This window comes from Alternaria arborescens, assembly GCF_004154835.1.
Source record: "Alternaria arborescens strain FERA 675 chromosome Unknown contig_10, whole genome shotgun sequence".
Lineage (NCBI taxonomy): Eukaryota > Fungi > Ascomycota > Dothideomycetes > Pleosporales > Pleosporaceae > Alternaria > Alternaria arborescens.
The window spans coordinates 595,376-621,673 of NW_021167865.1; the positions used below are offsets into that span (position 1 = coordinate 595,376).

The 26,298-nt window shown below is 52.7% G+C and overlaps 12 protein-coding genes across 12 annotated transcripts; 6 read left to right on the top strand and 6 right to left on the bottom strand.

Moving 5' to 3' along the window:
* Positions 1–905: 905 nt before the first annotated feature.
* AA0111_g5271 (Zinc finger transcription factor) lies at positions 906–3,335 on the top strand (the record flags this gene model as incomplete). The annotated part of the gene is made up of 4 exons (XM_028651365.1): positions 906–1,383; positions 1,447–1,736; positions 1,803–2,038; positions 2,093–3,335. The coding sequence occupies 4 exons, from the start codon at positions 906–908 to the stop codon at positions 3,333–3,335; spliced, it is 2,247 nt and encodes a 748-aa protein (XP_028507174.1).
* Positions 3,336–4,206: 871 nt separating this feature from the next.
* Positions 4,207–5,289, top strand: AA0111_g5272 (hypothetical protein; the record flags this gene model as incomplete). Its single annotated transcript, XM_028651366.1, has 1 exon — positions 4,207–5,289. One exon carries the CDS (start codon positions 4,207–4,209, stop codon positions 5,287–5,289), a length of 1,083 nt encoding a protein of 360 aa, XP_028507171.1.
* A 432-nt stretch (positions 5,290–5,721) lies between these two features.
* AA0111_g5273 (hypothetical protein) lies at positions 5,722–7,540 on the bottom strand (the record flags this gene model as incomplete). The annotated part of the gene is made up of 2 exons (XM_028651367.1): positions 5,722–6,432; positions 6,746–7,540. The coding sequence occupies 2 exons, from the start codon at positions 7,538–7,540 to the stop codon at positions 5,722–5,724; spliced, it is 1,506 nt and encodes a 501-aa protein (XP_028507172.1).
* Positions 7,541–7,831: 291 nt separating this feature from the next.
* Positions 7,832–9,009, bottom strand: AA0111_g5274 (hypothetical protein; the record flags this gene model as incomplete). The annotated part of the gene is made up of 2 exons (XM_028651368.1): positions 7,832–8,482; positions 8,533–9,009. 2 exons carry the CDS (start codon positions 9,007–9,009, stop codon positions 7,832–7,834), a joined length of 1,128 nt encoding a protein of 375 aa, XP_028507169.1.
* A 372-nt stretch (positions 9,010–9,381) lies between these two features.
* On the bottom strand, positions 9,382–10,807 carry AA0111_g5275 (hypothetical protein; the record flags this gene model as incomplete). The annotated part of the gene is made up of 3 exons (XM_028651369.1): positions 9,382–9,394; positions 9,444–10,466; positions 10,515–10,807. The coding sequence occupies 3 exons, from the start codon at positions 10,805–10,807 to the stop codon at positions 9,382–9,384; spliced, it is 1,329 nt and encodes a 442-aa protein (XP_028507170.1).
* A 177-nt stretch (positions 10,808–10,984) lies between these two features.
* Positions 10,985–11,681, top strand: AA0111_g5276 (hypothetical protein; the record flags this gene model as incomplete). Its single annotated transcript, XM_028651370.1, has 3 exons — positions 10,985–11,097; positions 11,170–11,292; positions 11,342–11,681. The coding sequence occupies 3 exons, from the start codon at positions 10,985–10,987 to the stop codon at positions 11,679–11,681; spliced, it is 576 nt and encodes a 191-aa protein (XP_028507167.1).
* A 447-nt stretch (positions 11,682–12,128) lies between these two features.
* On the bottom strand, positions 12,129–13,123 carry AA0111_g5277 (hypothetical protein; the record flags this gene model as incomplete). Its single annotated transcript, XM_028651371.1, has 3 exons — positions 12,129–12,740; positions 12,792–13,050; positions 13,098–13,123. The coding sequence occupies 3 exons, from the start codon at positions 13,121–13,123 to the stop codon at positions 12,129–12,131; spliced, it is 897 nt and encodes a 298-aa protein (XP_028507168.1).
* Positions 13,124–13,908: 785 nt separating this feature from the next.
* On the top strand, positions 13,909–14,580 carry AA0111_g5278 (hypothetical protein; the record flags this gene model as incomplete). Its single annotated transcript, XM_028651372.1, has 1 exon — positions 13,909–14,580. The coding sequence occupies one exon, from the start codon at positions 13,909–13,911 to the stop codon at positions 14,578–14,580; it is 672 nt and encodes a 223-aa protein (XP_028507175.1).
* A 694-nt stretch (positions 14,581–15,274) lies between these two features.
* AA0111_g5279 (hypothetical protein) lies at positions 15,275–16,701 on the bottom strand (the record flags this gene model as incomplete). The annotated part of the gene is made up of 2 exons (XM_028651373.1): positions 15,275–15,615; positions 15,678–16,701. The coding sequence occupies 2 exons, from the start codon at positions 16,699–16,701 to the stop codon at positions 15,275–15,277; spliced, it is 1,365 nt and encodes a 454-aa protein (XP_028507176.1).
* An 876-nt stretch (positions 16,702–17,577) lies between these two features.
* AA0111_g5280 (hypothetical protein) lies at positions 17,578–19,557 on the top strand (the record flags this gene model as incomplete). The annotated part of the gene is made up of 2 exons (XM_028651375.1): positions 17,578–18,229; positions 18,281–19,557. The coding sequence occupies 2 exons, from the start codon at positions 17,578–17,580 to the stop codon at positions 19,555–19,557; spliced, it is 1,929 nt and encodes a 642-aa protein (XP_028507057.1).
* A 1,647-nt stretch (positions 19,558–21,204) lies between these two features.
* AA0111_g5281 (hypothetical protein) lies at positions 21,205–22,956 on the bottom strand (the record flags this gene model as incomplete). Its single annotated transcript, XM_028651376.1, has 4 exons — positions 21,205–21,614; positions 21,665–22,517; positions 22,565–22,704; positions 22,755–22,956. The coding sequence occupies 4 exons, from the start codon at positions 22,954–22,956 to the stop codon at positions 21,205–21,207; spliced, it is 1,605 nt and encodes a 534-aa protein (XP_028507056.1).
* Positions 22,957–23,906: 950 nt separating this feature from the next.
* Positions 23,907–24,047, top strand: AA0111_g5282 (hypothetical protein; the record flags this gene model as incomplete). Its single annotated transcript, XM_028651377.1, has 1 exon — positions 23,907–24,047. One exon carries the CDS (start codon positions 23,907–23,909, stop codon positions 24,045–24,047), a length of 141 nt encoding a protein of 46 aa, XP_028507055.1.
* Between the last annotated feature and the right edge of the window lie 2,251 nt (positions 24,048–26,298).

Below are 26,298 nucleotides of genomic sequence, written 5' to 3' on the forward strand. Positions count from 1 at the left end.
GGTGAGGAAGGCGAAATGGCTCCATCCATGCACAGCCCTGTCGCCCTTTGCAAGCCTCCACCCATAGGGCGCCTTATGCCATCAACCAGTGATAAGCGTCCGCTAGCAGCCGTTCCTGCGCTTCTTAGGGTTGACCGGTTTCTTGCAAGGGTCTAGTCACCGCTGGATTGGAGCCAATTCTCGCAGTCTTCTGGTGGTTCCGTGTCTATCACCATAGAAGGGTTTGCGGTGAAGGACACAATAAGTTTGGCGCTCGATTCCTGCGCCCACGCATATGCCAGAAACGCGGCAAAGGTACAAGTGACGGATTGGCTGACGTTGTGCCGATGGACGAATAATGGCATGTCGCTCGTATTCAAGATCCGAGCAGGGGCTGACTGCGCGGAACGTCAAGTGTCCGTGCACTGCTGCCTGGAGTTGGACTCCACTCACTGGAGGAAGCGACGACATCCCGTTCCTTCCCTCTTGAACCACCTACTCCCCCCAGCCCGCGCTCCTCGATATCTCTTCTTGCTTCAAATCCTAATCCTCAGGCCTCCCTTCCTCCTCGTCTTTTTGCACCGCAGACCCGCCGCCCTTGTGCATCTTTTGCCGCTCGCCGCCCGTCTTACTCCACGTGCTGCGCCTTCCTATATACCAGCACTTCTCCTCCGACAGTCGACAAGAGGACTCAGCGCCCTTTACCCTCTCTCTGCATCGCTCTCATCACTCTAGCCTATCATTTGTTAGCTTCCGCGGCCGCAAAGGTTCCACTGTCCCCGGTCAATGAAAACGTGATCTGGGCTTGGATAACCACTTACACTTGGTCCTTTTGGTTCGCCGGGTTTGGGGAATCGTGCAGTCCGTGACTCACCTGAGGCCGCCTTTCCCACTTCAACCGGTACTACGACCAGTCATAGCTCAACATGTCTGCACCCCACGACCAGAACCGTCATCCCCGCCGCCGTCCTCTTAAGGGCTCAGCCTCCCCTCTCAGCACCCATGGCATGCAGCTCCGGAAGAGCGGTACTTTCTCGTCGCCAACCCACATATCGTCCGACATCTGCGACGTCGACAAATACTTCATGCCCCGCCGCTCACCGACCAGCACTGAGCGACTAGAGGAGCTAGTCAACGACTCCATCCAAGACCCTAGCGTGCGTCGCGTCACCAACCTGCTCAAGGACTTCGAGGCGAGGGTCGCTGGCCATAAGAGCGCTGCTGCCGGCTCTGACCTTCTCAACGACCCGGAGGTTCTTCCCGTCCCGAGCTTTGTCCTCGACAGCACCTCATTGGACCACACCCCAATGGACATTGACCCAAAGCCTACTGCAGCTCAACGCAGCCCCCACGACCACGCTTCTGACAGCGGTCTGGGTTCGAGTATCAGTGGATCGAAATACGGTAAGGAGTCACCGCAGCTACCCGTCTTGGAAGAGAACGCCCCGCATTCTAACATATATAAAGACGAGATTCGCACTCAGCGCTCCAGCGTTCGTGAATCCATCAGCACCTCAATCAGCTCAACACACTCGGCTGTCACCAGGTCCTTTTCCGCACTCGGTTCTCCAGAGGAGGATCACGTGCTTGGTGAGCACACGTGCAAGCAGATCCACGACTTCATTGTCAAGCCCATTCTCGCCGAGGAGTCCCTCAAAGACTTTCACTCGCTTGTCAAGGACGTTCCCCGACGCATAGGTGAGAAGAACATCCGAAACCTCCGTGATCTCGAGAAGACCCTCATATTCCTCGCACCGGTAAGTGGAACCACCCGTTGTCTTTCTCAAAGTGCAGTAGCTTATTGCATTTTTCGTGGTTTAAAGGAGCTGTCGGCTACCCCGGACTCGTACACTCGTTTTTGCGAACGATCAATTCAACTCTTGGCTACGACCGTCCAGTACATCTCCGAACAAGACCAGCGACTACCAACCGACCGCCCTTATACTGACGGCTACTTCCTCGATTTGATGGAACAGATTAGACGATACGCTTCAATCATGGCTGCTACAAGAGAAAAAGAATCCAAGGGCGAGGACCTAGACGACATGGATTACTCACGGTATGACCGCGCCGCCGGCTTTCTATTCGCACGCACTAATCAAATGGTCCATAGCGATGAGAAGATCACCCTCCGTGGTGGCATCAGCCACAACGGCCGTCCCGTCGAGCTAGTCCGGGAGAAGAACGGCAAAGTCATGCCCATCTCGGAAGATGCCTCAAAAGCCTTCAGGATCAAGCGCCGTCTCTCGGATGCCTCCGAGGACAGCATGGACGAGGATGAAGTCACCCGCTCCATGGCGCGCCGCCGTAAGTCCGAGAAGCCAGGAGATGTAATGCACATTTGCCGTGACTGCAAGAAGGAGTTCAAGCGACCATGCGATCTGACCAAGCACGAGAAGACCCATTCTCGCCCGTGGAAGTGCTCTGAGAAGAACTGCAAGTACTTCGATCTTGGCTGGCCAACTGAGAAGGAACGTGACAGGCATATGAACGACAAGCACTCTGCTGCTCCTGCCCAGTACAAGTGTCTCTACCCACCATGCTCGTACGCCTCAAAGCGTGAGTCCAACTGCAAGCAGCACATGGAGAAGGCTCATGGCTGGGAGTACGTTCGTTCCAAGAGCAACGGTCGCAAGAAGGGTCCTACTGGCAGCGAGAACAGCCCCACTACCCCTCTTACTCCTTTCATTGGCACACCAATGTCAGCGACCATGACTACACCCATCACACCGTTCATCCCATCGCCACAAGTGCCCATGATCGACAACTTTGACTTCTACGGCGTTAACACGCCAGCTTTGAGCCACCAGGGTTTCCAGGATGACTTCCGCCGTGACTCGATCACAACCGACGGCTCCTTCTTCACCTACTCATCTGGACGTTCGCCCGTTGAGCCCACATCCTTTGTTGATGCTGTGACCCCAGAAGATACTCACATCAACCACAACGACATCTACAACGCCTGTGACCTGAACGCAAATTTCAACACGGGTTTCCAGCAGCCAACCCCAATGAGCACGGCGTTTGACTACGCGCCATTGCCATTCGCAACCAGCAGCACGATGAATGGGCTCCCACACCTATCACCGTTGGCTCAGCCTGACGTTACTCTCTTCTCACCACACATGGATGAGGGTTTCAGTGGTGATATGGATATGACCATGCAGGGCTTCAGTCGCCCCACTGAGGACTTCACGTTGTTCGATACCGCGCCGCCTAGCCAGATGGCGTTCAACAACACGTCCAATTTCTTCCCCGATTTCAACCAGCTTGGGGGGCAATTCGACAACTTGTACGCCGAGCCCACCACTACGTTGGATGATTTAACCTTTATGGGCTATGGAAACCCGCAGTAATTTCTACACTATATTGTATACGATTAGTGGGCACTTGTATAGCCGTCTTTCCCATCTTGTACTTTTACAGAAGGAGTAATTTTCCATTGAGCGGGCGTCTGGACACTTGTTTTTCTGAACAGCTATTACGACTGTTATGACAAGAGGAGGAAATGAGGAAGATATATGTAGGCACGTATTCACGGCCTGGCCTTTTCTTCGCTCTGCCATACTGGTATGGCATCATGGTTGCCTCGTACAGAACAGAACAGAAACTCCACAAAAAAACAAAGGATCTTTGTTTGATGCGGGTTTTCTCTTTTCCTCTCATTTCTTTCCTCTAGCGACTGATTTCGATCTCCCCCCTACCTCCTTCTTTCTGGCCGCCCATTTACGGAGTCTCAAGGCTGTGGTAGAGATCATCAGATAGTGTAGGATAGATAGAAATAAGAAACGGTGGAAAGGAAATCGCTGTTTTCGTCCGGTGTTATCAGAAGTGCAATGTCAAAGTCCACCCAGCTTTCTTCACAATCCCGGTAAGCATCGATCTAGTCGCTGATAATCACGCGACCGTGCACGGGAGGTGGACAACCTTTTAGTACGCCCGCTTAAATGTTCACCCTTTACAGACAGCATCCAAACAAGACATGGAAGACTTGCGATCCAACTTTGGATAATCTTTGTACCGGACTGTGTCGGTAGCTTTTCGGACATGATAGTGACTGAGTTGTACATTGAAGCTGACGACGTGCCAAGGTCATGTAACGAGAGAAGACCACAGCGCGCAATGACGATTAGCCTTGAGATGTGTTATATAAGATGGGGTAATCCTCGAATCTCCTGTTTCAGTACATTCGTTCTTTCCTCTATCACAGAAATAGGTTTCTGAACCATGATCTCCCGTGGTATCATCGCTGCCCTCAGCACTGCGTGCCTCGCTGGCGCATTCGCTCCCGGCCTCGAAGTGGTCTACGATCTGGATCTAGCAACTCAAGGCATCGCATTCTCGGCCGAGGGACGTAAGTTCCTAATGCAAAGATACTCTCTTACCGATCCTCCACGAGCAGTCGAGCTTCTGGACGACAACTCTACAGTGCTCTACCCCAACGCCGAATGGAATTCCTACAATTCAAGCGACAGTATTTCGGATCCAGCGAAGACTTTTGTCAGTCTCGACGGCGCCCGCATTGGACCTGATGGACGCTACTGGCTAGTCGATGGAGGATCTCAGGGCCTCAATCACTCCACAAAGTTAATCGGCATCAACCTTTCCAACGACACGGTTGACAAGCTTTACTACCTCGACGACATTAAAACCTCCAGCAGCGGCATCGACGACGTGCGATTCGGACCCTCCGGCGATGTCGCATACTTGAGCGATACAGCTGGAGCACTACTTGTCCTCAATATGACGACGGGAGAGGGAGTGCGGGTACTAGCCGACGACCCGACAGCAGTCGCATGGTTCCCCATGATGTATAACCATACTCTTGTTCCGGGCTACGGTGCTGCTGGAAGCACACTCGCGGTCGGACTCGATCAGATGGAAGTTTCGCCAGATGGCATGTGGTTGTACTACCAGCCTTGTAATGGCGGCTTGTTCAAGATCAAGACTGCCTTGGTTGACGCGACTTTGACTAATTCTACTCTGGCCGCTAGTCTGGGTGACTATACTGAGGCGGTTGCACTGACTCCCAGCACGGGCGGGAGTACGATTGACGGGGGTGGCAACCTATACTTCAGTGATACCACATTGCTTGCCATCTGGAAGGTAACCCCTGAGGGCTATGCTTCTATCTTGGTCCAGGATGATGCGCTCGTTTGGACAGATCAGATGTGGGTCACTGCCGACAAGAAGCTTTGGCTGCCAGCTTCGCAGATGCGACCAGGGGCAGACGGACTCATGGCTTCAAGCCCCAATTACATATTCACTTTTCCCATCGATGCAGGGCCATCTCCAATCGACCATGCTTAGCTCAGCCGGAAGCTTTTGTATCCTAACGTAGCATAGAGATGTGTTAGTAATGCATAAGTGTTTATCAGAAATTGGCATATCTACGGAAGACGTATAGCGCCAGTGGGACGGTCTCATTAAGGTGTGGCCTTGGAATTGGGTCTTGAGCTCGCAATAAAGCTGAGAATAGACACACAATACACACATTACTTATGCTTTACATTAATTCAGCAACCTACATCGTTGTGGGTGATATCCTACAAGTGGGTCTTCGAAGACAGTCTATATCTGAACTGGTTGCCACCCAAGGATAACAGGATCATATAGAGCGACGAACTATTCGCAACTTCCTCGGCTGTATAAACAGTCATTCTCAAGTGGAGTATTTCGCAACTATTTTAGACTGAAAGAGGACTTAGATACGTGTATGGTCATTAATTTCGTAAAATAACTTCAATCAACATCTTCCGATGGTATCTCACATTCCAGCTCGTTGTCACCCATTTTCCCCTTGTTACTGACGCGCCCATTCAAACCATCCTCACTTTCTACATTCCCCATCCCAGCTTCAAGCACCTCAAACCTTTCCAGTAGCCCAACATCCCACCCTTGGAACTTCTTCGCAGTAGGTGGCAATAACCTCTGACTCCTTTCAAGCGCCCCTTCCAGCTCCCCATACAACTCCTCAGGAAACTCCACGTCCTCTACTTGTGCACTTTCTGCTTCCCCAGGCTTCAAAGCTTGCCAGGTCTGCTTCTGGTAGAAAATCTTCATCGTACGTGTGGGATCGAGGCGACCAGGCGTGGGTATGGAAGAAGAGAAGAGAAGGTCCGGGGTAAACACCCAGACCAGAAGGGAAGGTATGGGTTCAGTTTCTTCGGAAGGGTTGGAGGGAGGTGGAGGAGGGGTGTGAATGTGAAATTTGCGGAGGCCGGTGTTGTCGATTAGATGGAGAAGACGGGCTGTTATCCATTTCTGGACTGTGTAGGTAGTCGGAGAGGTGGATGATGTAGATGTTGTGGATGGGGACATGGATCTTACGCCAATGGCCCACTTTCGTATGCGCCAGCCGGAGGTAGCAGGATCCTGGGTGCCGATCGTGTGGTTGCAATGCGCGCATTGGATCAGGTCTGTCGGCAGCTCTGCTTCTTTTTTGGAAGACATCTGTGTCATATCAGTACGAGTGGACGACCCGAAACAAACATAAACAACAGTATAGATGAAATGTAGCCTTGGCTAAACCTGCCAATCCCAAGGGTCTAAGGGTATAGAGACAGTGAAACGCCAGGCCGTCAACTCAACAGCGCCGGTAATCCATCAACCTGAGGAAGAGGATACACCCGGAGCAGAGAGCACGTGTATGATCATGTTGTTTTAGGGAGCTTGTATCGACGATGATGCCACTGGAAAGGCGAGTTCGCCTTCTTTGCGCCCATTTCCACGAGAACGATGGAATAAAAGGAAAAGTATAGCTTACCTGTGCGCCATCACAGTCCTGCTCCGCCAGTAAGAAACTCGCCAGATCAACAAAGCCTACCCCGTCTACAGCCTGCAAGCGATTGCCAGCTGCATATCCCTTCTGCCCAACAACCTCATCGTGACTATGATCATGCAAGTGATGCTCATCCGGCTTATGGCAATGCCAAAAGTCCATCATCTCAGCCCAATTCTCATTCGGTAGATCTTTCCACTGCCGAATCTTCCCCTTGGACACAATCACGCCTTCGCAGCTCTTACAAGTAAGCTCCACATCTTGTGCATCGTTGAGTGACGCGCCATCCCATGGCACAATATTGGCTTGTCGGTCCTCACGTTGCAGTGCGCCCAGGAGGTCGCTTCCTTCGCGCTCTTCTAGTTGAAGACGTAGCGTGAGTTCCTTGGTTGGGGGTTGCGATGGAAGTTCGAGCGCAGCCTCGCCTCCACCCTCGATGTTGACAGGCAGACGTATCGACGCAGACTGGCCTTCGTGCGACACAGTGATGTAAGACCCGTCGCTCGACAGCTTCGCATCAGTTGAGCGCGAGAAATTCGTGCGCAGCGAGGCGAAAAGCGTGACAGTACGTATATGCAGCAGGAGCTCTGCATACAGCGTTATAGAAGTCTCGTTGGGCGACATGGGCCGCGCGTTGTCCTCATCGCTCTGGAGGAGGTTCGGCGCGTGTATTTCGGGGGGTTCAGGCGGCGGTGGCTTGGGATTCATCAGGTCTTTGATCGCTTCAGGAGAGAGGCCGAGAGCTGCGTATGCTGACTCGGGAAGTAGCGGGCGCGACATACTTCTTCGTGATTGCACGCCATGTTGGCGGGGTGAAGGGGAACGTGGGGTTGGGAAAGTGCGATGGAGCTACGACGCGCGAACGACGAAGTTGACTTAATCGGGAGTGGGTCTTTGGGGAGGTTCTAGCCACATCTGGAGGACCACAACAGTGTACTCATCTTTGCATCTTCCAGGAGGGAGTTGCTGAGTGACGTGTGATTACATTATACCAAGACTACATACAGCCTGCAATATAGGAGTGAACTTGTCTCTAACCGACCTGAGCTCAACGCGTTCCCACGCACAAGTCTACTGGCCCTTCTTCTCGCCAGCCTTCTTGTCCTGCTCCAGAATATACTGTACGCCCCTCTTGATGCCTTCATCGAGGGTGACAAGTGGCTCATACCCTAACCGCTGCCTCGCCTTGTTGATGCTGTGGTATTTCGACATGCTGCTGTATTTGACTTGAGCCCTGGTCAAACTAGGCTTCTTCCCCAGGAGCCAGAAGATGTTCTCCAGGATCGCACCAACAGTCCATGCGAAGTCGGCGCTGAGATGCCACACGCTGCTCAACGGTGTCTGATCACCTGCTTCGTGCCATACCGAACGCGCAAAATCCCAGAAGTATACGGGCTGGCCGTTCGTGATGAAGAATGCTTCGCCGTCGACGCGCTCGGTGTCTAGGGGAATGCTGGGCAGGCGTCTGTGGGTATGGAGCAGTGCGATAGTAGCGAGGACATGTCCGTATGCGACGTTCTCAACGTACGTGAAGTCGAACATGTTGTTGTTCTCACCAACTTGGAACTTAGTCTTTCCTGTCTTGTACGCGTTGACTATCTTAGGGAGCAGTTGTACATCGCCTTCGCCGAAGATACCGGCAGGGCGGATGGCGCAGGTCAGGAAGCTAGGGTCGTTTTCAGGGCTGCGGTTGGCTTGGAGGACGGCTGTCTCTGCGTATGCCTGAGAACCAAGTCAGCGAAGAAGACGAGATAATGCTGTAATATGCTTACCTTTGTGGTTGTATAGTACTCAGGCTGGGCATCGCCAGTAACAAGTGGCCATCTCTCGTCCGCGTTGATGAGCTCAGTCTGATGGTCGAGGATAACACTCGCTGAGCTTGTATACACAAATGCCTTGACTCCAGCTTCTTGCGCAGCTTTCAGCAGGACCTTGGTTCCGCCAACATTGACCTTCTCGTGAATCTCAGGCTTCAGGTCGAAGTGCGGAGATGCTGTGTGGATGACCGCATTGGGCTTCACCTCAGAGAACAGCGCCTTCATGGCGGCAGCGTCTGTGATGTCGCCATCGTGGTAGGATACGTTCGGGCTGGAGTTGCGATTCGAGTTGGTTCGTAGATCGAGAACTGCGACTTGTGTCTGGGGGTGACGGTTGACAATGAAGCTGACGATGTGGCTTCCGAGAAAGCCGCAGCCGCCAATGACAAGCACCTTTCCGAGCGATTGGATCGTGTCTGAGTTGTTCGGCATGTTTAGCGATGGTAGGATGGTGCAATTGGGGTGCGACGATCAGAGAGTTGTTTTGCGGAGAGAGATGAACCGACATAAGTCCGGGGGCCTGGGTTCAGGGTCCCGGCGGCCAAACTTTGCGCGTAAAGCGCCGTATGCACGGGCGAATCTCACATGTCAAACGTCAAGCATAGATGAATTCAACTTTCGATATCACGCCTCAATGAAATAGCATGTCATTGATGACTAACGCCGTTACCGATGCTGTTGTGCCCAGAATCCCCACTGAACGCCATATAATGCAAGCCAGGACCACGGGGTCGGACTTGGGGTATCATGTAATATCATGTCTGATGAAGTCGGCCGTTATATCATTACTCCACCTTGTTCCTCCTAGAAACAGTTCCTACACGGCTGTCAGCGAGCATCCTAGCTTCACTTGACCATAAACTTACTCAGCACTGTCTTGTGCAGACCGCCTTAATTTGCGGTTGTAGAGCTTCTTCTCCTCTGGTGTACCCCAGAAAAGCTTCGCAGCCTCAGGGTTCACCAGCGTGCGTGGGTCGTATGCAGGCGATTCCTCCTCGATAGCAGCAATTATGGCCTCGATGTGTGATCGCATGTCATCCTTACGGGCAGCGTCGTAGCAGAGAATGCCATCAGGTGACACGCGATGGTGGTAGAGGACTGGTGTCTCGAACCTCACGCGGGGTAGGACCTCAGGAAACTTCGGGCTAATGTACAGCATGATTCTGAACATGCCACCGTCAAGGTTGGTCATAGGCCTGCCAAAGAGGACCAGCTGCCACACGAATGGATTTTTGTCCACCAGATCAAGGTCCAGTGTGACGGCGTCTTGCTTCTTGTACTTTTCAATGATCTGCTCATACTGGCGCTGGAGATTGTTGGCGATGCTCATCTCCTTCCTAACAGCGGCCATTCCCTCAGCAGCCCAAGCCTCCATCTCCTTGTTAAGGGTCTCGAAGATCTTTACGAGCCGCTCTCGGAGTTGTGTGTACTGGAATGTACCCTCCATTGCGTTGCCTGGTCCCTCGAAGGGCATCTTCTCGAATCGTTCACCATCCTTGTTCTTCTTCGCCGCCTCATCTACACGAGCCAGATACGACTGGTAGTACCACAGGAAGCGTCGCTTGCAGAGGTCCTTGAAGGGTTCAAACGGCGCGTCGTCCCTGCTAGACTGATAGTCCTCTTCCGCGTTGTACACGGTTGGGCCCGACCTCCCCCAGCTGATGCCCAGGTATTCTTCAAGCCGGTCTATGACTGATATGCGTAAGGATTCATGACGGATCTTGTCAACGTATGCCTCCTGGTTCTTCTTGTCGTAGTCTGAGTTGGCGTCCTCGAAACCAGGCTCGTTCTCATATGGGTTACTGGACATGAGGCTCTGGATAGAGATGAGGATAGATTCGAGTCCCTGGGCAGATGACCACTCTTCCCCACGCTCTCCTCGCCATGTGCTACGTCTTGTTAGCGTATACCCAAATCGAGTGCTTCCCGCAACCTACCCAAGAATTGACAGGCACACCTTCCCACCCGCATAGATATTGGGGTTGAAACGCGTGCGCCCACCATGCGTAGTGATAGCCGTCACACTCGGCGCCTTTGTTGGGTAGTCTCGGGTGAACTTGACAGCGAATTCGAAGAAGCCAAACTCGTATGGGGTGTCAGGTGGGCCGATGATTAGTGCCCGCACATGGCGCACGTCGATATCGCGACAGGCTACAGCTATGGAGAGGTCGGAGCCACGCTGGATCTCGCCCAGTTCGCGGGTAATTCTCAGAATGCTCTGGTTCGACATGGTGTCGCGGACGTCTCCCGGCTGCGGTTTGGAGAGTTGAGTTCGCGGGGTATGGGAAGCTCAACAGTCCGCGTAGGCCGGGCTGATAATTTTGAGCGGGTGTGGGTGTCGTTGTACGGTATGGATTTCGTGGAGAAATAGTGGGCGGGTCAAGTGTTGTAAAAGGGCAAGCAAACAATGGTTGCCCAGCTGTCAAGGCGGGTGCTGTGGAGTCCTGAGGGGCAGAACCCCGTCACCGCTTACGGGACACGAGCCGCAACACCACGCCGCCTAGACTTCCGTGATAGTTTGTACTTTCAGTTGACAAGATGTAATAAAGCGCTTTGTGGTCTTCCTTATCGCTGGCTAATACTATGGTGTAGGGTGGTGTTCGCGCTGTTCATAATCAGCAAGTCTGGCGGCCTCATCTACAATCGAGAGTTCCACACGGGCATGAGCAAGCTTACTAGCAATGACTACCTCATGCTTGCTGGATCGTTTCATGGGTAATATGCAGTTTGCCCAAGTCGAAATATCCCACTGACCAGCATCTAGAATGCATGCCATAACAGCGCAGCTCTCTCCAGTCCCACCTGTCCGCGCGCCTCCTCCGTCCACCGCGACTCCCAACCTCCAGACATTCCCTGTCCGCGCAACTGGTATTGAAGTCCTGGAAAGCTCTCACTTCCGTATTCAATGTTTCCAAACGCAAACCGGTGTCAAATTCCTCCTCTTCACAGAGCCCCAGCAACCGAACGTAGACACGATGATGAAGAAGATATATGAACTGTACGCAGACTACGTCATGAAGAACCCGTTCTACACTGTGGAGATGCCGGTCCGGTGCGAGAAATTCGATCGAGGGCTGGATGGTTTCGTAAAGGTCAGGGGATGAGCAAGAGTTCACAAGAAATATGATACCATGAAAAGGAGAGGAAAGACAGAAAGCAGAGCAACGTACAGGGCAGCATGGAAAGCATCCTGTTGCGACATGTGTTATAAGAGTGCCACAAATCGGAAGCACTATGCGTAAACTCGTTGCATGGCTCTAGAGCCTTACTGCTGAGTCTGAAGCATGCACAATGGCTTCAGAGGTTTCAATAGAGAGGCGTAGCCACCCTTCCTGGGGAAGCCAGGCTATTCGAGTGTGAGAGGTATACCGTAGAAGACGTCACTTCCGTAATCCAGTCAACATAGACTAGTATTCATTATTTGCTTCATTTATTCATCCATGCCATGCGGTAGACGCCAGCTCTAGTCATACAGTAGACGCCGTGAATGCTCTGCCCATCTTGAAGCTTCAAGGGCCATCCCATCCTAGCTGCACTATGTGCGCGCTAGCTTATGCCGTGTCCATCTTGTCTGCGTCGTCATCCTTCTTGTCCTTACTGCCACTTCCGCTTGGCTGACCTTGATTGTCTAGCAGCGGCTGCTTCTCGTCACCCTCAGCGACTGGCTCAAGCTCTGACTTGCCTTCAGCGGCCTCCTTGGTCTTCTTGTCCTTTTCCTGCCGTGCTTTCTCTTCCTCAAAAGACATTCTTAGCGCCAATGCGAGCTCGGGGTCAACCGATGGATCTACGCCGAACTCGAAGTCATTGCCGCCTGATGGACCGCCACCTCCGCCTCCAGAACTGCTGTCACCTCCAGTATTGGATGCACCCTCTCCACCAACAATAGGCGTGGTGATCAGCGAGTCACTAAGCAGGTTCGCGCTTGGCGGGATGGTAGCAAGGTAGGAACCTTCGGCGCTTTGTACGTTGTCGCTGAAGGCCTGGAGTTTCCGCGTGGTGTCGTCGCTTAGCTCGCCGAATGCGATGATGTCGATGCTAATACCGCTCTTCTTCATCTTCTTTGCCAACTTGACCAGGTTCTTCTCGTCTTCCTCGATGGGGCTGCAGTTGAACATGACTATCCGCTGCTTCTGCGACTTGTTCTGCCTGTGCTTGAGGGCCAACTGTAACACTCATTAGCTCGGGCATCTTTCCAAGGTTTCCAGATATCATACAGCCGCGACGTTGATGCCCGTCACAAAGTGCGAGCTGCCCTTTATCTTTGTCCGGTGCAGACCGTCCAAAACCTTGCCAATGTCCGTTGTCAGGGTCGTGAGGATCTCCGGTGTGTTGCCTCCCATGCTCATAAGGCCGACGGAAGACTCTGGGTTTGCACCAGTCTTTGCGGAGAAGATCATGTTCACGGCGTCCTGTTGTGCTTCCCATCGCGAGGGTACATAATCGCCGTTTCGACTAGCTTCGCTGTTGTCAACGCTGTTCGAGTTAGCATATGATCGCTGAATCAGTGAGAGCAGCCGTACACTATCATAGAAGCTTCTAACACCATCTTGCAAATCGGTTGTATGTGGGGTTGAGGTGATTGTTTGGGTAGTTGCTCGGATCGACGGTAACGTTATGATGCTGAGCTCAAGGTCGCCGCAACGGAGGACGGAGGCTGGCCATCGAACCGCCGAGATCACGTGCAAGTCTGACCGCGACTGCGGGAGGCCGTGCGGAAGCAAGGGTGGGTCGACTCAGATGGCGTTTGCGACACCTGTAAACTGACTCGCGCAATTCAACATTGAATATTACTCCAATTCTCGAGCGTTGCGTTGCAATTATTGTTGCGCAGACTGCCATATAATTATGATGTTCGTGCTCGCCTCGCATATGACTGGTTACGATGCTGCAGGCGCTATGCTGAAATGATCGGGTGCCCTTGGCGCGCTGGCGTAAAGACAGACCTCAGACCCTCCATCCTTCCTTCCTCACACATCCCACTCGAGAATCTGAAGCTGCGACCAACACTACCCGCAACTACACCAAAATTGCTCAGAAACTCTCCGAAACTGCCGCAAAAACATCAGAAATTCTCAATAAGTCTCTTGCACTACTCTGTTCTTCTCCCCAGTTTACTTGTCGCGCCTTTTCTCGCGTTGTTTACTGTTCTTCACGACTCTCAACTTTCGGAAGCTGCAACCCTCTTCCACCATCACCACACCTGAGCTGCTCAGACCCCGTTAGGAGTTCTTCGAAAGTACCAACAAGTCTATCTTGCTTGCTGCCACCCCTCTCTACCGCCGATACCCATATCACCGCTGTCGACGCGTTGTCCACCACTACAACGCGACTATGAACAACATCCAAGACGGACTCACAGCTGAGGCGAAAGCCAACATGCTAGCCAACCTCCAGCTCGAAATCAACTCTCGCAAAGAGAAGCTGCGAGCGCAATGCGATGCACAATGCGCTAGTCTGCAGTCGCGCCTGGAGAGACGCGTCAACCGCATCCCTACCGTGACGCGACAAACCACGCTACTTGATCTCCTCAAGGCATCCGCGCCAGCGCAACCAGTCGCCGCGCCTGCTCCAGCGACTAAGACCACCGTCACCAAGAAAATATCTGCGCCTGCGCCGGCACCTGCCACACGCAAGACACGCACCGCTCCTCCCACAAACCCCAGTTCATCTGCCGCAGCAACCTCATCACCCGACAACAGGCGCGTCAAACCTGCCCCAAAAACGACTAAACCAACACCTAGCTACGCCAAAGCGACGCAGACAACGCGCACCAAGAAGCGCAGCAGCGACGAGATGTCAGGAACAGACAAGGAGAACGCAGAGATGCAAGTACCCAAGAAGCGCACAAGGGCACCAGTCCAGAAACCAGCGTCCGCAGCTCCCACAACTCGTGCAACCCGCGCAGCATCCCGCACCAAAACGACTAAATCACACGTCTTGTCGCCTAAGACCAATACCGCCAATGTCAAGAAGCCAGCTGCGCGTAGCGCCCGTCCTAGGTAGCGCCCTTAGGCGGACATCGATTACTACAGCATTGATTATACGGCATTGATTGTTTTTGGCGTTTGATACCCTCTCGTTATTGCATTTAAGCGGCGTTGAAGGGAGTTTTTTTTTTGGATTTTGGCTTTCACCTCCGCCCTGGCTTGAATGAAGGGCTCTGTTGATTGTAGCCGCCCGCAAGGGCAGGCTCTCACGGGGTTCCTGAACACAGCCGGATGGAGTTACAAGCAGATTTGATGTTTCTTGTACATGGCTTCTTTTTTTTTTCCCTTTGAAATTGGCAGTTTGGCTTGGTAGTAGCATAACGATGAAGCTCAAGTAGCGTAGACAATGATGAATAATGATCAATATTTGACCTTGTAGTTTTTGCTTGCGATGACTACTTGTGAACCCGGTCCCAAAAGCTTGTGGCATGTATTGGAGGTTGAAGCATACAGCAGCGCCAGGTACTCCCAGTGTGTTAGCGGAGGCTACCTCAAATACATCCTGGGCACATTTTCAGTTTGAGCCTGCTAACACGGGTTACTAAATCAATAATTTCGATACTGTGACCAAATCAAACTTGCGATGGATACACAGAAACCCGATTCAAATAAGATAGCGAGATGCGTTATAGCTAGAAGCATACATCAACCTTTGTTCCTTCAGGCAGCTGAGGTGGATCAACACATATGCCTCTAGGATACATTATCATTTAGTCCCACTTCATGACCGCTTCCTCAACAATCGGCCTGATGACCTTCCTGCCCGCACCACTCTTATGCGTCCACACCATCTGTCTCGGTGCCAGCTCATCCGCGCGATGCCATGGCTGGAAATCAATACCCTCCTCGTTGTTCTCCAACGCCTCCTTGACTGTCTTGAACAGCGAATCCGCTTGGTCCTGATCGATACGTACGTCGTCACGGACAGTCAGGACGACTTCGCGTATCTTCTCCTTCTCGCCGTCTTTGTAGTGCTTCTTATATTTGTTGAGTGTGATGGCGATGTCGACGCCGGCTTCAGCGGTCCAGGCGGCGTGGACGGCGAACCAGTCTGAGGGTGTGTTAGTTGAGTCGTGCATCAAGAGCTGCTGAAGGTGGATTTGGAGGACTTACCAAAGAGTTCTGCAAAATCCGTCTTGAGAATCTGTTCATCCATCGAGTAAGGAACAGATGCGAAGCCAATGCTCACAGTAGGTGTACGCGGCGAAGGAGTATCAATAATATCGCCCTTCCAGTCCCGACGCAACAAATCGCGAAGACCGAGGTTATCAATGTCCTTTTGTGCTTCACTCAGCTCGTCGTCTAGGTCTTCCATTACGTCTTCTAGGCTGTCCTTTTTCCAGTTGCTGCGTGCAAGAACGCGCTTGGAAACTGCAATGTCGGTTTTGGTAGTCTTTTTACCAGTCAAGCCGCCAGAGTCGATGGCGATGGCGCTGAGAACCAGCTCGAGGAGTTCGTGCGGCATATGGTATTCTTGATCCAACTGCTCGAGCTCGTCGAGCATTTGGCGAGCTACAAGCGTGGTGCAACTTGCTACTACTTCGAAGACACGGGGTTCAGCGTCGGGAGCTGTACCGCGGTCTTTGTGGTGGTCGAAGATGCTGAGAATCTTTGCTTCACTCCATTTGCGTAATGGGCTGCTGTGGTCGACTAGGACGATGCCCTTGAGCTTCTTCCCGAGAGTCTCGGGGTCTTCGGGTAGTTCGTCGAGCGTCAATAGATCCTCGTGGCCAGGCGTCATCTGCGAGTTGTCCAGAGCCAGTCTGTTCTCTGGCCTCAGATCCAGCGCATGCGACGGAGTCTGGAGAAGTGCAATTGCTTTAATGGGGTTCGACGTGTTTTGGGACGAATGCTCAAGATGGTATGCCCAAGTCAGCGCCGCCGTCATGGAATCCAAATCACCACCCTCATTGCCCTGTACAATCACCCACTCTGACTCCTTGCCGGCTTGCCAGTCGATCAGAAACTCCTTCTTTGTGGCGCGACTCCATTCGCTGAAGTGGCCCACTCCGAGTGTTTTGACAAGATGCTTGGACGCGTCGAGAACTGCTTGTTGGGGCGCGCTGCGCTGGGGCATTGCGACGACGACGCGGCTGGCTGCCAGGAAGGCCGGTACGAGGGCGCGAATGGCCTTCATCGTAAAGAAACAAGTGCTATGATAGTACTAAGATGAAGGTTACTGTGTAAGACCAAAGTCACCATCTCTCAGGTACGGATGCGCCCAGGATCCACAGCTACGTCAACGTTGGCCCGGGCGTAGCCAGCTAGGTCTCGTTTCAGCCCTATGGGAAACGGCTGTTGAGTCCAGACATATGGTCTTGAAAACCTGCCTGTAAGCGATTTTTGTTGAGTTCAATAAGGAGAGCATAAACGAATAAACGATAATGCAAATGAGGGTATCCACTGTTCATATGCACAATCGAGATACACGCGCATCGCGACTAGTCAAATGCCATGCTGCCGCTCTGTTACAGAGACTGGTCGCAGCTGGCAGTGACACGTTCATCGCACACGGTGTGGGTGTTGTACGACAGATTATGAATACAAGCTGCTTGCGCAGAGATCAGCAACCCCAGACATGTCTGCACTCCGCAAAGATTGAGATATGACGTAATGTTTCACGGTGCGATTTGCGGTCGTGGAATGAATTCACAGTCCGCACCACTCGGATCTTCGCACGAGCCGCAGTAGCCGAAGCACTACAAGACGGTTAGCTTTGAATCCGCGCGAGCAGAAAGCTTGACTATGTTTTCCGAGACCCCTCTCACGCCCTTATTCCTGAAAATCGTTATCATCGCCGTGCCAACGCGACTCTTTCCCATCATAGCGCGCGTCTAACCCTTTTGCTTATGACGGATTGCGGAGACGCTGCTGACTGAACCATGAACTAAAGCCACGCCGGTCGCGGCCGGAATGCTGCACGCTTAGGAAGACACTACTTTTACCCCAAGGCCTCAACGCTCACCCAAACTGATCCTTTTCCTGGGGTTCTCTCGTCGCAATCGCTGCCACGATGGATCAAGGACAAGGCGAGCAGGGACGTCCGTTGGCGTCGTCGTCAACTTCGACCACTACCACCTCTGGTCCCCACACAACAACCACAACAACCTCGACCGCGCCTGGCCACGGCGTGACCGTGCAACATTTCGGGCCACAGTCCACCACAATCACACACCCTACCGTCACCACCGTGACCCGCACACCGTCTGCCCAGCCCTCCATGTCTGACCTATACGCGCCTCCCTCAAATCCTGCCCAGCGCGTGCGCAGTTCGTCAATCCGCATACGAAGACCTTCGCACCAGCCAAGCCTGGATACTCCTCAAGCTACGCCCGATCCTGTCGCTGCGCCAAAGCCAATATCAGAATCCGACAATACATGGCAGGCTGGTCGAAGACGAAGTAGTTCCGAACCGCGCCCACCCCCACAGGCCATGTTCGCCGACGATAGTCTAAGACGCCAACTAACAGGTCCACACCTACAGCCTCTTTATGAGGATGGCGCAAATCCCTCTACCGCCAACGGACCGCCGCCTTCTCGGGGCCCTAGCAACGCGCGGAGAGGATTAACTCGTCAATCCTCCGCATTCCACATGAGGCGGAGTCAGAAAGACCCCAACCAGAACATGATGGGCCACAACCTTGTTGATGTGCTTGATGTCATTGGTTAGTACACTCAAGATGCTCCACGTTGATCGCGAGCTAACAAGACTTTAGATCCCGAAGTGTCTGCCCTTACTACCCTGAATAACGTTCAGAACTCGCTCTTCTTACCCAATTTGCCATGGCTCTACAACCGTCAGCCTACATACGATCTTGGACAGACTACGTCGGACTCGTCGGATGAGGAGATGGGTACAGCCAGGGGTGCCGGACGCGAGGAAGACCAACTCCCCGAGATGACACAACAAGGCGAAATAGAGCAAGCAGCGCGTGGAGGCCGCGGAACGTTGCAAAGAAACAATACAATCGACTCGAATCTTTCAACTCTGGAAGAGGGCGAGGGCCATCACTACGCTGTGCTGCCACACGGTGCTTCCTTGACAGGCTGGACTGACGAGGAGAAGGCAGCCTTGGACGATCACGTCCGTCACCTTCTCCACTCCAGGCGCGCAAGATTCAAGCGGACTATGAAGGGTTTCGGACGTTATGTCCGCAATCCCCTTGGCTTTCTCGTTACCCTATACTTCTTCCTTATTACCTTCTGGGGAGCGGCATGGGTGCTCTTCCTCATCGGCTGGATCTACGTGGGTGACCGACAGGCCTACTTCGTCGAGATTGCCGACCAGGTCCTGACTGCCTTGTTCTGTGTCGTTGGAATTACCATGTTCCCCTTCCGTATCGTCGACACCTACCACATGATTTGGGTTGCCAAATATGCACACAAGACCTGGGAGGTACGTAAGAAGCGAGGACTACAGGACTTGAAAGACCACAACGAGCTACCAACCATGCCCCGATCAAGCGCGTGGGAAACAGGCGAGGCAGAACAAGAAGGCGTTGAAGCCCCTGTCCTCACCGCCGAAGAGCAAAAGAGGCTCGAATATCATCAAGCCAAGCTCGAGAAGTCACATACCTTCTACCGTCCCCACGAAACATATACACACCACGCCTTCTCCATCCGCCTCCTCATCGCCATCATCGTCCTTCTCGATTTCCACTCCATGTTCCAATGCGCACTTGGTGGTACAACCTGGGGAATCTACTACAAAGACCGTCCCAAGGAAGTCACCGCCATCATCCTGAGTTTCAGTCTTACCTGCAATATCACCGCTGGTATCATCATCGGCCGTGGCGATAAGCGCAGTCGCAAGAAGCTTGTCGTGGAACAAATCCTCCGCCAGGAAATGACGGAAGAAGCGCTCAAGAAACTACGAAAGGAGAGAGGTATCAAGGCCAAAGGACTCATGACGAAGAGGCAGAAAAAAGAGGTCAAGAAGGAATTGCTTGGTCCAAAGAAAAATCCGTTGGACACGATTTTGCATCGCGGATAGCATACTTACTTCTCTTTTCTTATTAAGTTGACGATGAAGATGACGGATAGATTGCATACTTTTTTTAATTCTATACCCTTTTGGCGGCTTGCGAACGCCTTTTGTTCTTCACAACGAATTTGCTCAATGGACCGCTGCTGTCGTATCTCAATTCTTCTGCACTATCCGCCCTTATTATTGCAGTGCTATTCATCTTGACTGGTCTAAAAGCACAATCGCGCTTGGGCGCCACACAGGATACCCTTTGGGTTTTGTTGAGTCCAAGCGACACGACCCTTGAAGCACACAAATACCCAGATTACCGACTGTTACCAACCTCCAGCAGACGCATACAAAATGCTCCACCAACTCTCGTACTATACAAACGTCCTTCCAGTTCTAGTTTCCATAGAGCCCAACTATCGCAGGCTATTGGCTGTCACACCCAGACACTTCTTCGGCACATCTTACCGAGCACTAACTCAGATGACTTAGTGCTGGATCCGATTGCAAGCCTAGAACTCATTGGCAATTTGACGTGCCGCTTTCCCCCCACCCACATTCGGATCCGATTGACTGACGATCACCACGTGTCCGACCTCGTGACGAAGTCTCAAGAAAACGCCACGATCTCATTTAGCGTCAAATGGCTGTGCAAGAAAGAATGCAAACGCGAGTCAGCCTTGAGAATGAGTCGCGAAGATCATAGAGTGCGAGTCAACAAAAGCCGTAGTAAAAGCAACAAACTCTTCGTCGTTCACACTCCACCTACATATAACAGTTCCACTAGTTGTTCGGACACATAGAGCCGCTTGCCACGCTACACGGTAAGATGCGGCCAAAAGATGTTTGGCGCGATAGCACTGGCAAGTTCCAGCAATCGGCGTGCCCAGGTGTGGTGTGTGTGGTGTGTCGTGACCCGAGGATTTGGGATTTTAATATCGCAAGAAAAGATCACCAAAGTCCAATTGTGGGTGGTTTGACATGCAACCTGCAGCGACGATCCATGTTTAGAAGTTTGTGCCCCTCTTCACTAAAGCTATTAATGCATGTCGAAGAAACATGGCGCAGACATGCCCACGTGTAGAGCGATGATGGCCCAAAGTCCTGGGTACACGAACTGTTTCCGGACTGGAAACCGATCAACCGCTCGAGATGACGAAAACAACCATACGCCTGCCATCATGGTGGAATAATCCACTTCTGTTCTTGAGATGAGAAACCTGCGTCTCACCAACTGAAACATGGCATGTACTTTTTTTCCCCCTAACCTTGTTCCAAGAAGCCTTTCTGAGCCTATTCACTCCTTAGATATAAACCGCCTGATGAAACGCCGCCCTACACCCTAGTAGGTAAGTGAAAGAAAGACCCACGATGAGTGGCGAATATGTCGATGATGTCGCGTAGGATCGGTATCATAATACATCTCGATACTGAAGGAATCGTAAAACACAGTCGGTAGATGATTGAAAAGGTTGTTGATGGGCTCATCTAGTCCTAGGCGGAAAACCCTTTCCCGTCCCTAGGTGTAAAAGCAGAAAAACAACGCTTGCTGAATGTCTCTCGATGTAACACAGAATAAAAAGGACATGATGGAGTCTTGATCGTCGAGAACCATATCAGCTGTATTGCCCATACAAGCCGGTAGCGACGTGGAGAAGGGTTGCTTCAACGATGCGAATGCTCATAAGGCCGCATACCGCCAAACTCGACACCCTGCATCGCACTCGACATTGCACCCGCATGTGGTGGTGGTGCCCACTGAGCCTGTGATGGTGGTGGTGGTGGTTGCGGGAGCCCCTGTTGTTGCTGTTGCTGTTGTAGAGGTGGAAGCACATTGTTACCGGGTGCAGGAGCTGTGGGTAGTCCTTGCGCAAACTGGCCAGTCATGCTTCCGTAAACATGGGTGTTGGAAGGATCTGCGCGACGAAGAGCGTTCCAGACGGCATTCAGTTCCGCCCGTAGCAATTCGTTCTCTTCTTGGGCTCTTCGATAGTACTCAGCTTCGGGTCTCAAACGGAGAAGCTCCTCACGAGCGGTTTGGTGTGCGCGAGTCAAGTTTTGGACGTATTCAATGGCTAGAGGGCACGTCAGACAAAAATGCGCAATAGTTCGACTCTCGAGTTACCTTTGGTGAGAATCTCCCATTTGCTTGACTTGCTGCCTGGGCTGTTGGGTAGAATTCCATTGAGGTCGTCGAATAAGGTTTTCATCTCACTCCTTCGCTTCCTTTCAGCCATCTTGTGACTGACCCGAAGCTCGGGAGTCCTGCTGTAGCTTCCGCTTCCGGGAGCGAGTGGGTTGGTAGGGTCAATAGCTTGTAGGCTCGTGACACTGCGATGTTGCATGGAGTGATGATGGGTACTAGGGACGTCTATGCTAATTAGTACGGCTGATGTAAAATAAGGGTGGGAATGCGTGCCATCATCCAGTCGTTGTTGACCAGGTGGTAGCTTAGAATCTGTGGTGTAGATGCTACTGTTGATCGATGTCGCAAAGCTACCTTGACGCGAGGGGACGTTTGAGCGGTCTACGCTAGACTCACCGCTGCTTGATGTCCTCTTCTCTTCATGATCAAAGTCGTCTGCCGGAAAGGCCCAAGCAAAACCCTTAGTCGGGGCCGCTGCCATAGGATCGGGCATACCAGACACGCTCCTAGGGTTAGGATTGATGACTGGAGCACGTCGTGGGGGATTGCTAGCACGTGGACCGGCTCGGTGGGGTGATAAAGGAGAAGTGCCATTAGGTCGCGTGACTGGATTTGTGATTCCGCGTTGTTGCTGGAGGTCCTGGACAAGCGAAGCTCGAGACGCGTTCTGGCTGTCGTACGGTGACTGTGGGTGGTGAATTGTGAGATGACCCATGCCAACATTCACCCGACTGTCGACACTGCTGCGTCGGGAGTCGAATTGAGAGGAGCCGGCATCAATACTTTGTCGACTGTTGTCGTATGGTTGGGAGAGCGAAGGTAGACCACCATGCTGCCTTTACATTAGACGAGTTCGGGGACAGTAACCAAGTCACGTACCTGGGATGGCTGAGAGTAGCCAGAGGGATACCGAGCCGATGACGGCGTCTCTGGTACAGAATTGCGTGATGTTGAATCATCAGAAGGGTTGAGTAGTGTTTGCAACTGTAAGCCCATGTGCTGAGACACATTGGATGAATCTAGAATGTGTATTAACAACGTGTAGTTGACAGATATCGTGTATACTCACGTTTGCTTGGGGCGATAGACCAGTGACCCGAATCTCGAACTTCACCTGCTTCTGTGTGCTGCCTAGGCTGTGCTGGGCTGTGTTCAGACGCGGGGAGACGGTTGGTGAGTTGTGATAAAGGCGGCAGGGACTGCTGGCCTTGGATGGCGTTACTTTGCGGCATATTGCTATGCGGAAGTGGACGTTGAGAGACAGAGTCCATGGCTGTGGAGGAGCACGGGAGGAGCACGAGGCACCTTTTGTACGATAGTAGTGCGTGCCCGGCTCTCGTGGTAGGGAGACAAAGATTGAGCTCGTGGTGGTAATAACTCGAATCGCTAAGAAAGCGGAGCCAGTAAGGCAGTGAGGAACACCGTTCAGCAAAAAAACTGGGTCAGACCACTCTGCAAAGTCGAGAAGATGGGGCCAGGTGGAAAGATGGAGAAGTAGAAGTAATAGAGGACCGGATTCCGGGGATTAGATAAGCTGTGACGTGGAATGGAAGTGGATTGCAGGATGGTTGAAGGGGTAATTCTGAGCGAGGCCGCACGAGATATGGTTCGCTCCTCCCTGAAGTAAGGATGGCAAGTTGGGTGAAGTGGGGCACGACGAAGGGACGCCAAGACCGGTCCAACTCGAATGGAAAGCGCAGGGCAGCGACGCACGCCAATTACCGCGAGAGAGACAGAGAGGCGACAGCGATGGCTGTGATTTCCAGATATGCTGGTCGTGGAGGATGCCCAGTTCACTTGTTCTGATGACTAGCAGTCGTTCAGGGTACGAGTCGAGACAAAAGCAAGCAGTGCTCCCCGTGCAAATCTACCACGAGAGTCGATGCTAAAAAAGACGTGGCTGCAGTGCTCTCCCCGGTCGGCGGTTGCTGCGACAGGGACAACAAATTGGTGCTTTTCCCTGAACCAGTGGGCACAGCGTCCAGAGGGCGGGATCTGGAGTTGACACGATGATGGCGCCCCAAGAGGCGAGTGCACGACGCAGGCGTCGAGCGAGGCGTGCTGGTTGCCGCTGCAAGAGAATTGGCCTGGTCAGGACGGCTGTGGTGCGCGATGGGTGGATGTCGTACAGGGCGAGTGGTGAGGTCAACGCAAGACACTCACAGTGCTGCGCGCGTGGGGAAGAAGAGCAGCGCAGTCAGCAGACTACCAGGTCAAGTACATGTCCTGGGACAAGGATGGCAGCAAGGTGCACAACAAAGCAGCGGGCAGCCAGCGGTCTAGCCGTAAGTACGACGTTCGGAAGGGACCTTTTGAAAGTGGAGGAGGTGCGGCGCAACAGAAAGCTAAAGGCGACGGTTGAGTCTTGACGAGTTGCAAGGGCAGCAAGGGAGCCAGCCAATTAATGGGTATGTTGGTGCCCAGAGGTGAGCCGACCGCACGTGGGAAATCGTTCAATCGAGGCCTCGTGTATCTTAAGCAGCCCGTCTAGCGGCGGCTAGCTGCACTTAATATGGGCTCCCTGCCTCCGCGCGCGAACTGGTGCGCTTGTCATATGGCGGTGCCGATGACAGCAATCCCGCTCTGCCCACGGCCATCGAGTGGGCAGGGCAGTCTCATCGGCTATGGCAGAGTTTGTCGTTCCGCACTTGCGTGCAGAGCAGATGCATGCATATACATACCGAATCCTGGGCGCAATAGACACGGGATGCGAGCATGGCAGGGCCTTGTAGTTTGTCGTCACTTTAGCCAAACCCGTGTTGCTATCCCGCCGCCCGCTGTACCGCCACGAGGTCCGCTAGCTCTCCACGCCTGCTACCCAACCGGTCAAAGCGCCGAGAAAAAGCAAATTCTGCGACGCTGTCCTCCAGTGCCGATCCTCACACATGGCCGCCTGCAGCGCGCATCCTTCTGCAGCCTGCATTCGCTGCCGACATGCAGTAGTCGGCCCAAGGCCACTAGCCCGTGCCCATGCCAAACAAACATGGCCATACTTGGCCGGCTAGCGCTTTCTCATACCACGGTACAGCTCTGGAGAACGATTGAAGAACACGTTCACACACGATCGATTCTCCGGGGACGCCGCCACTGCTGCCTTTCGTCTTGCTCCGATGCACGCACTGAACTGAACAAGTCTCTGCAGGGCACGGCGCTCCCGAACCCTGCTTCCCGCATGTAAATCAACCCGCTCCATTAACTTTTAACCATTCCTCCTAGCCCGACTTCTGCCAGAACTCCTGCAGCCCACAGCCTCTTTTGCCTGCCGATAAGCCTACCAATAATCCTTCTGCGGTTGCAAGAGGTGATACAGGTGCTGCGCCCACTTTGTATCTTCGGTAACACGTCCACCTTTTGTCACTGTCCACAGTTCTCGGTAGTTCTGTGGTCGACATGGCAGATGGTTGTGACCGTTACATTGCTGCTCGGAACATGCAATGCACCTGATGCTTGAATCCTTGGGAGCCCCATCCATCTATAAAGTGACACGAGACGCCATGTGAGCATCGACATTGAACCCATTTTGAGCAACCAAGCTGGGTACAACGATGTTCTCCGCTCTCTAAAACCATACATCGCATGCTGTATCGACTTCAGAGTTCTGAACCGCACATCGGCTCAGCTTGCTAGAGTCATGACAACAACAACCAACAAGGCCCATGGCTTCCCTATCGCATACCAGGATGCGAGCGTGTGAGGCAGAGGACCATCCCTATATGGTCATCTGGATACACAAAAGGACTAACCTCCTTAACTCCATCTGCCTTGACCAAACATGACCATCGGACCTGGACTATGGCCGGCAACCGCTGCCGACATATGCCCATTATTACGCAACTTTTGGATCAGTATCACTCGTTCGGTCCAAGCCGACCAAGCTACTCTTAGTACTCTACACCACATGGCGGTGTCGCCTCCTCGCACTGTACTCGACTTGATTGTGCTACCACACGCAGACCCGACGACCAGGTTTACAAACCTAACGGTCTTGTGTCAGGTGCCAGTACATGTTTTGTACTCTAGTACTCCGGTTGAGCAACAATGACCAAAGAGTCGACTCTGGGTTCCATAAGAGTGCCATGGTCAAGCGAACCGCAGTCGAAGATGGAACGACTGTCGCATCAATCACGTTCACACCCATGGACCCCACATGCTCAATAGCATGATTATTCAACTGATCTCATAGGTCCACTCTGCATCGAAGATCTTGCAGGCTAGCTATGGTCACAGCATTACTAGGCTGTAGGAGATAAGGTTCACTATGCTGCTGTGCCTGCAGGATGTATGGCAACGCTCTATGCACGAGGCTAGCGCAATCGGGCTCTAGATCTTTGCGAGTATGGATCGGAGCAGGAACAAACGATCACCGTATTTTGAATGACATTCTCGAACCCGGTCATCCTGTATGTCTCTCTTGTCCTCCGATGTAAGCCACAGACCGACTTGCATCATCGAACGCGCATATATGTCAGTTGCACAGACGCAGCACGTTATCAGCATGTCAAATCTGTTCAAGATACAGGTCTGAAGGACGTATGTTGTACGCGGACGCGTCAACTTGCCAGCAGCTAGTATCCGTTCATAGGTGGAACTGTTGGGGCGCTGACCGTGACACA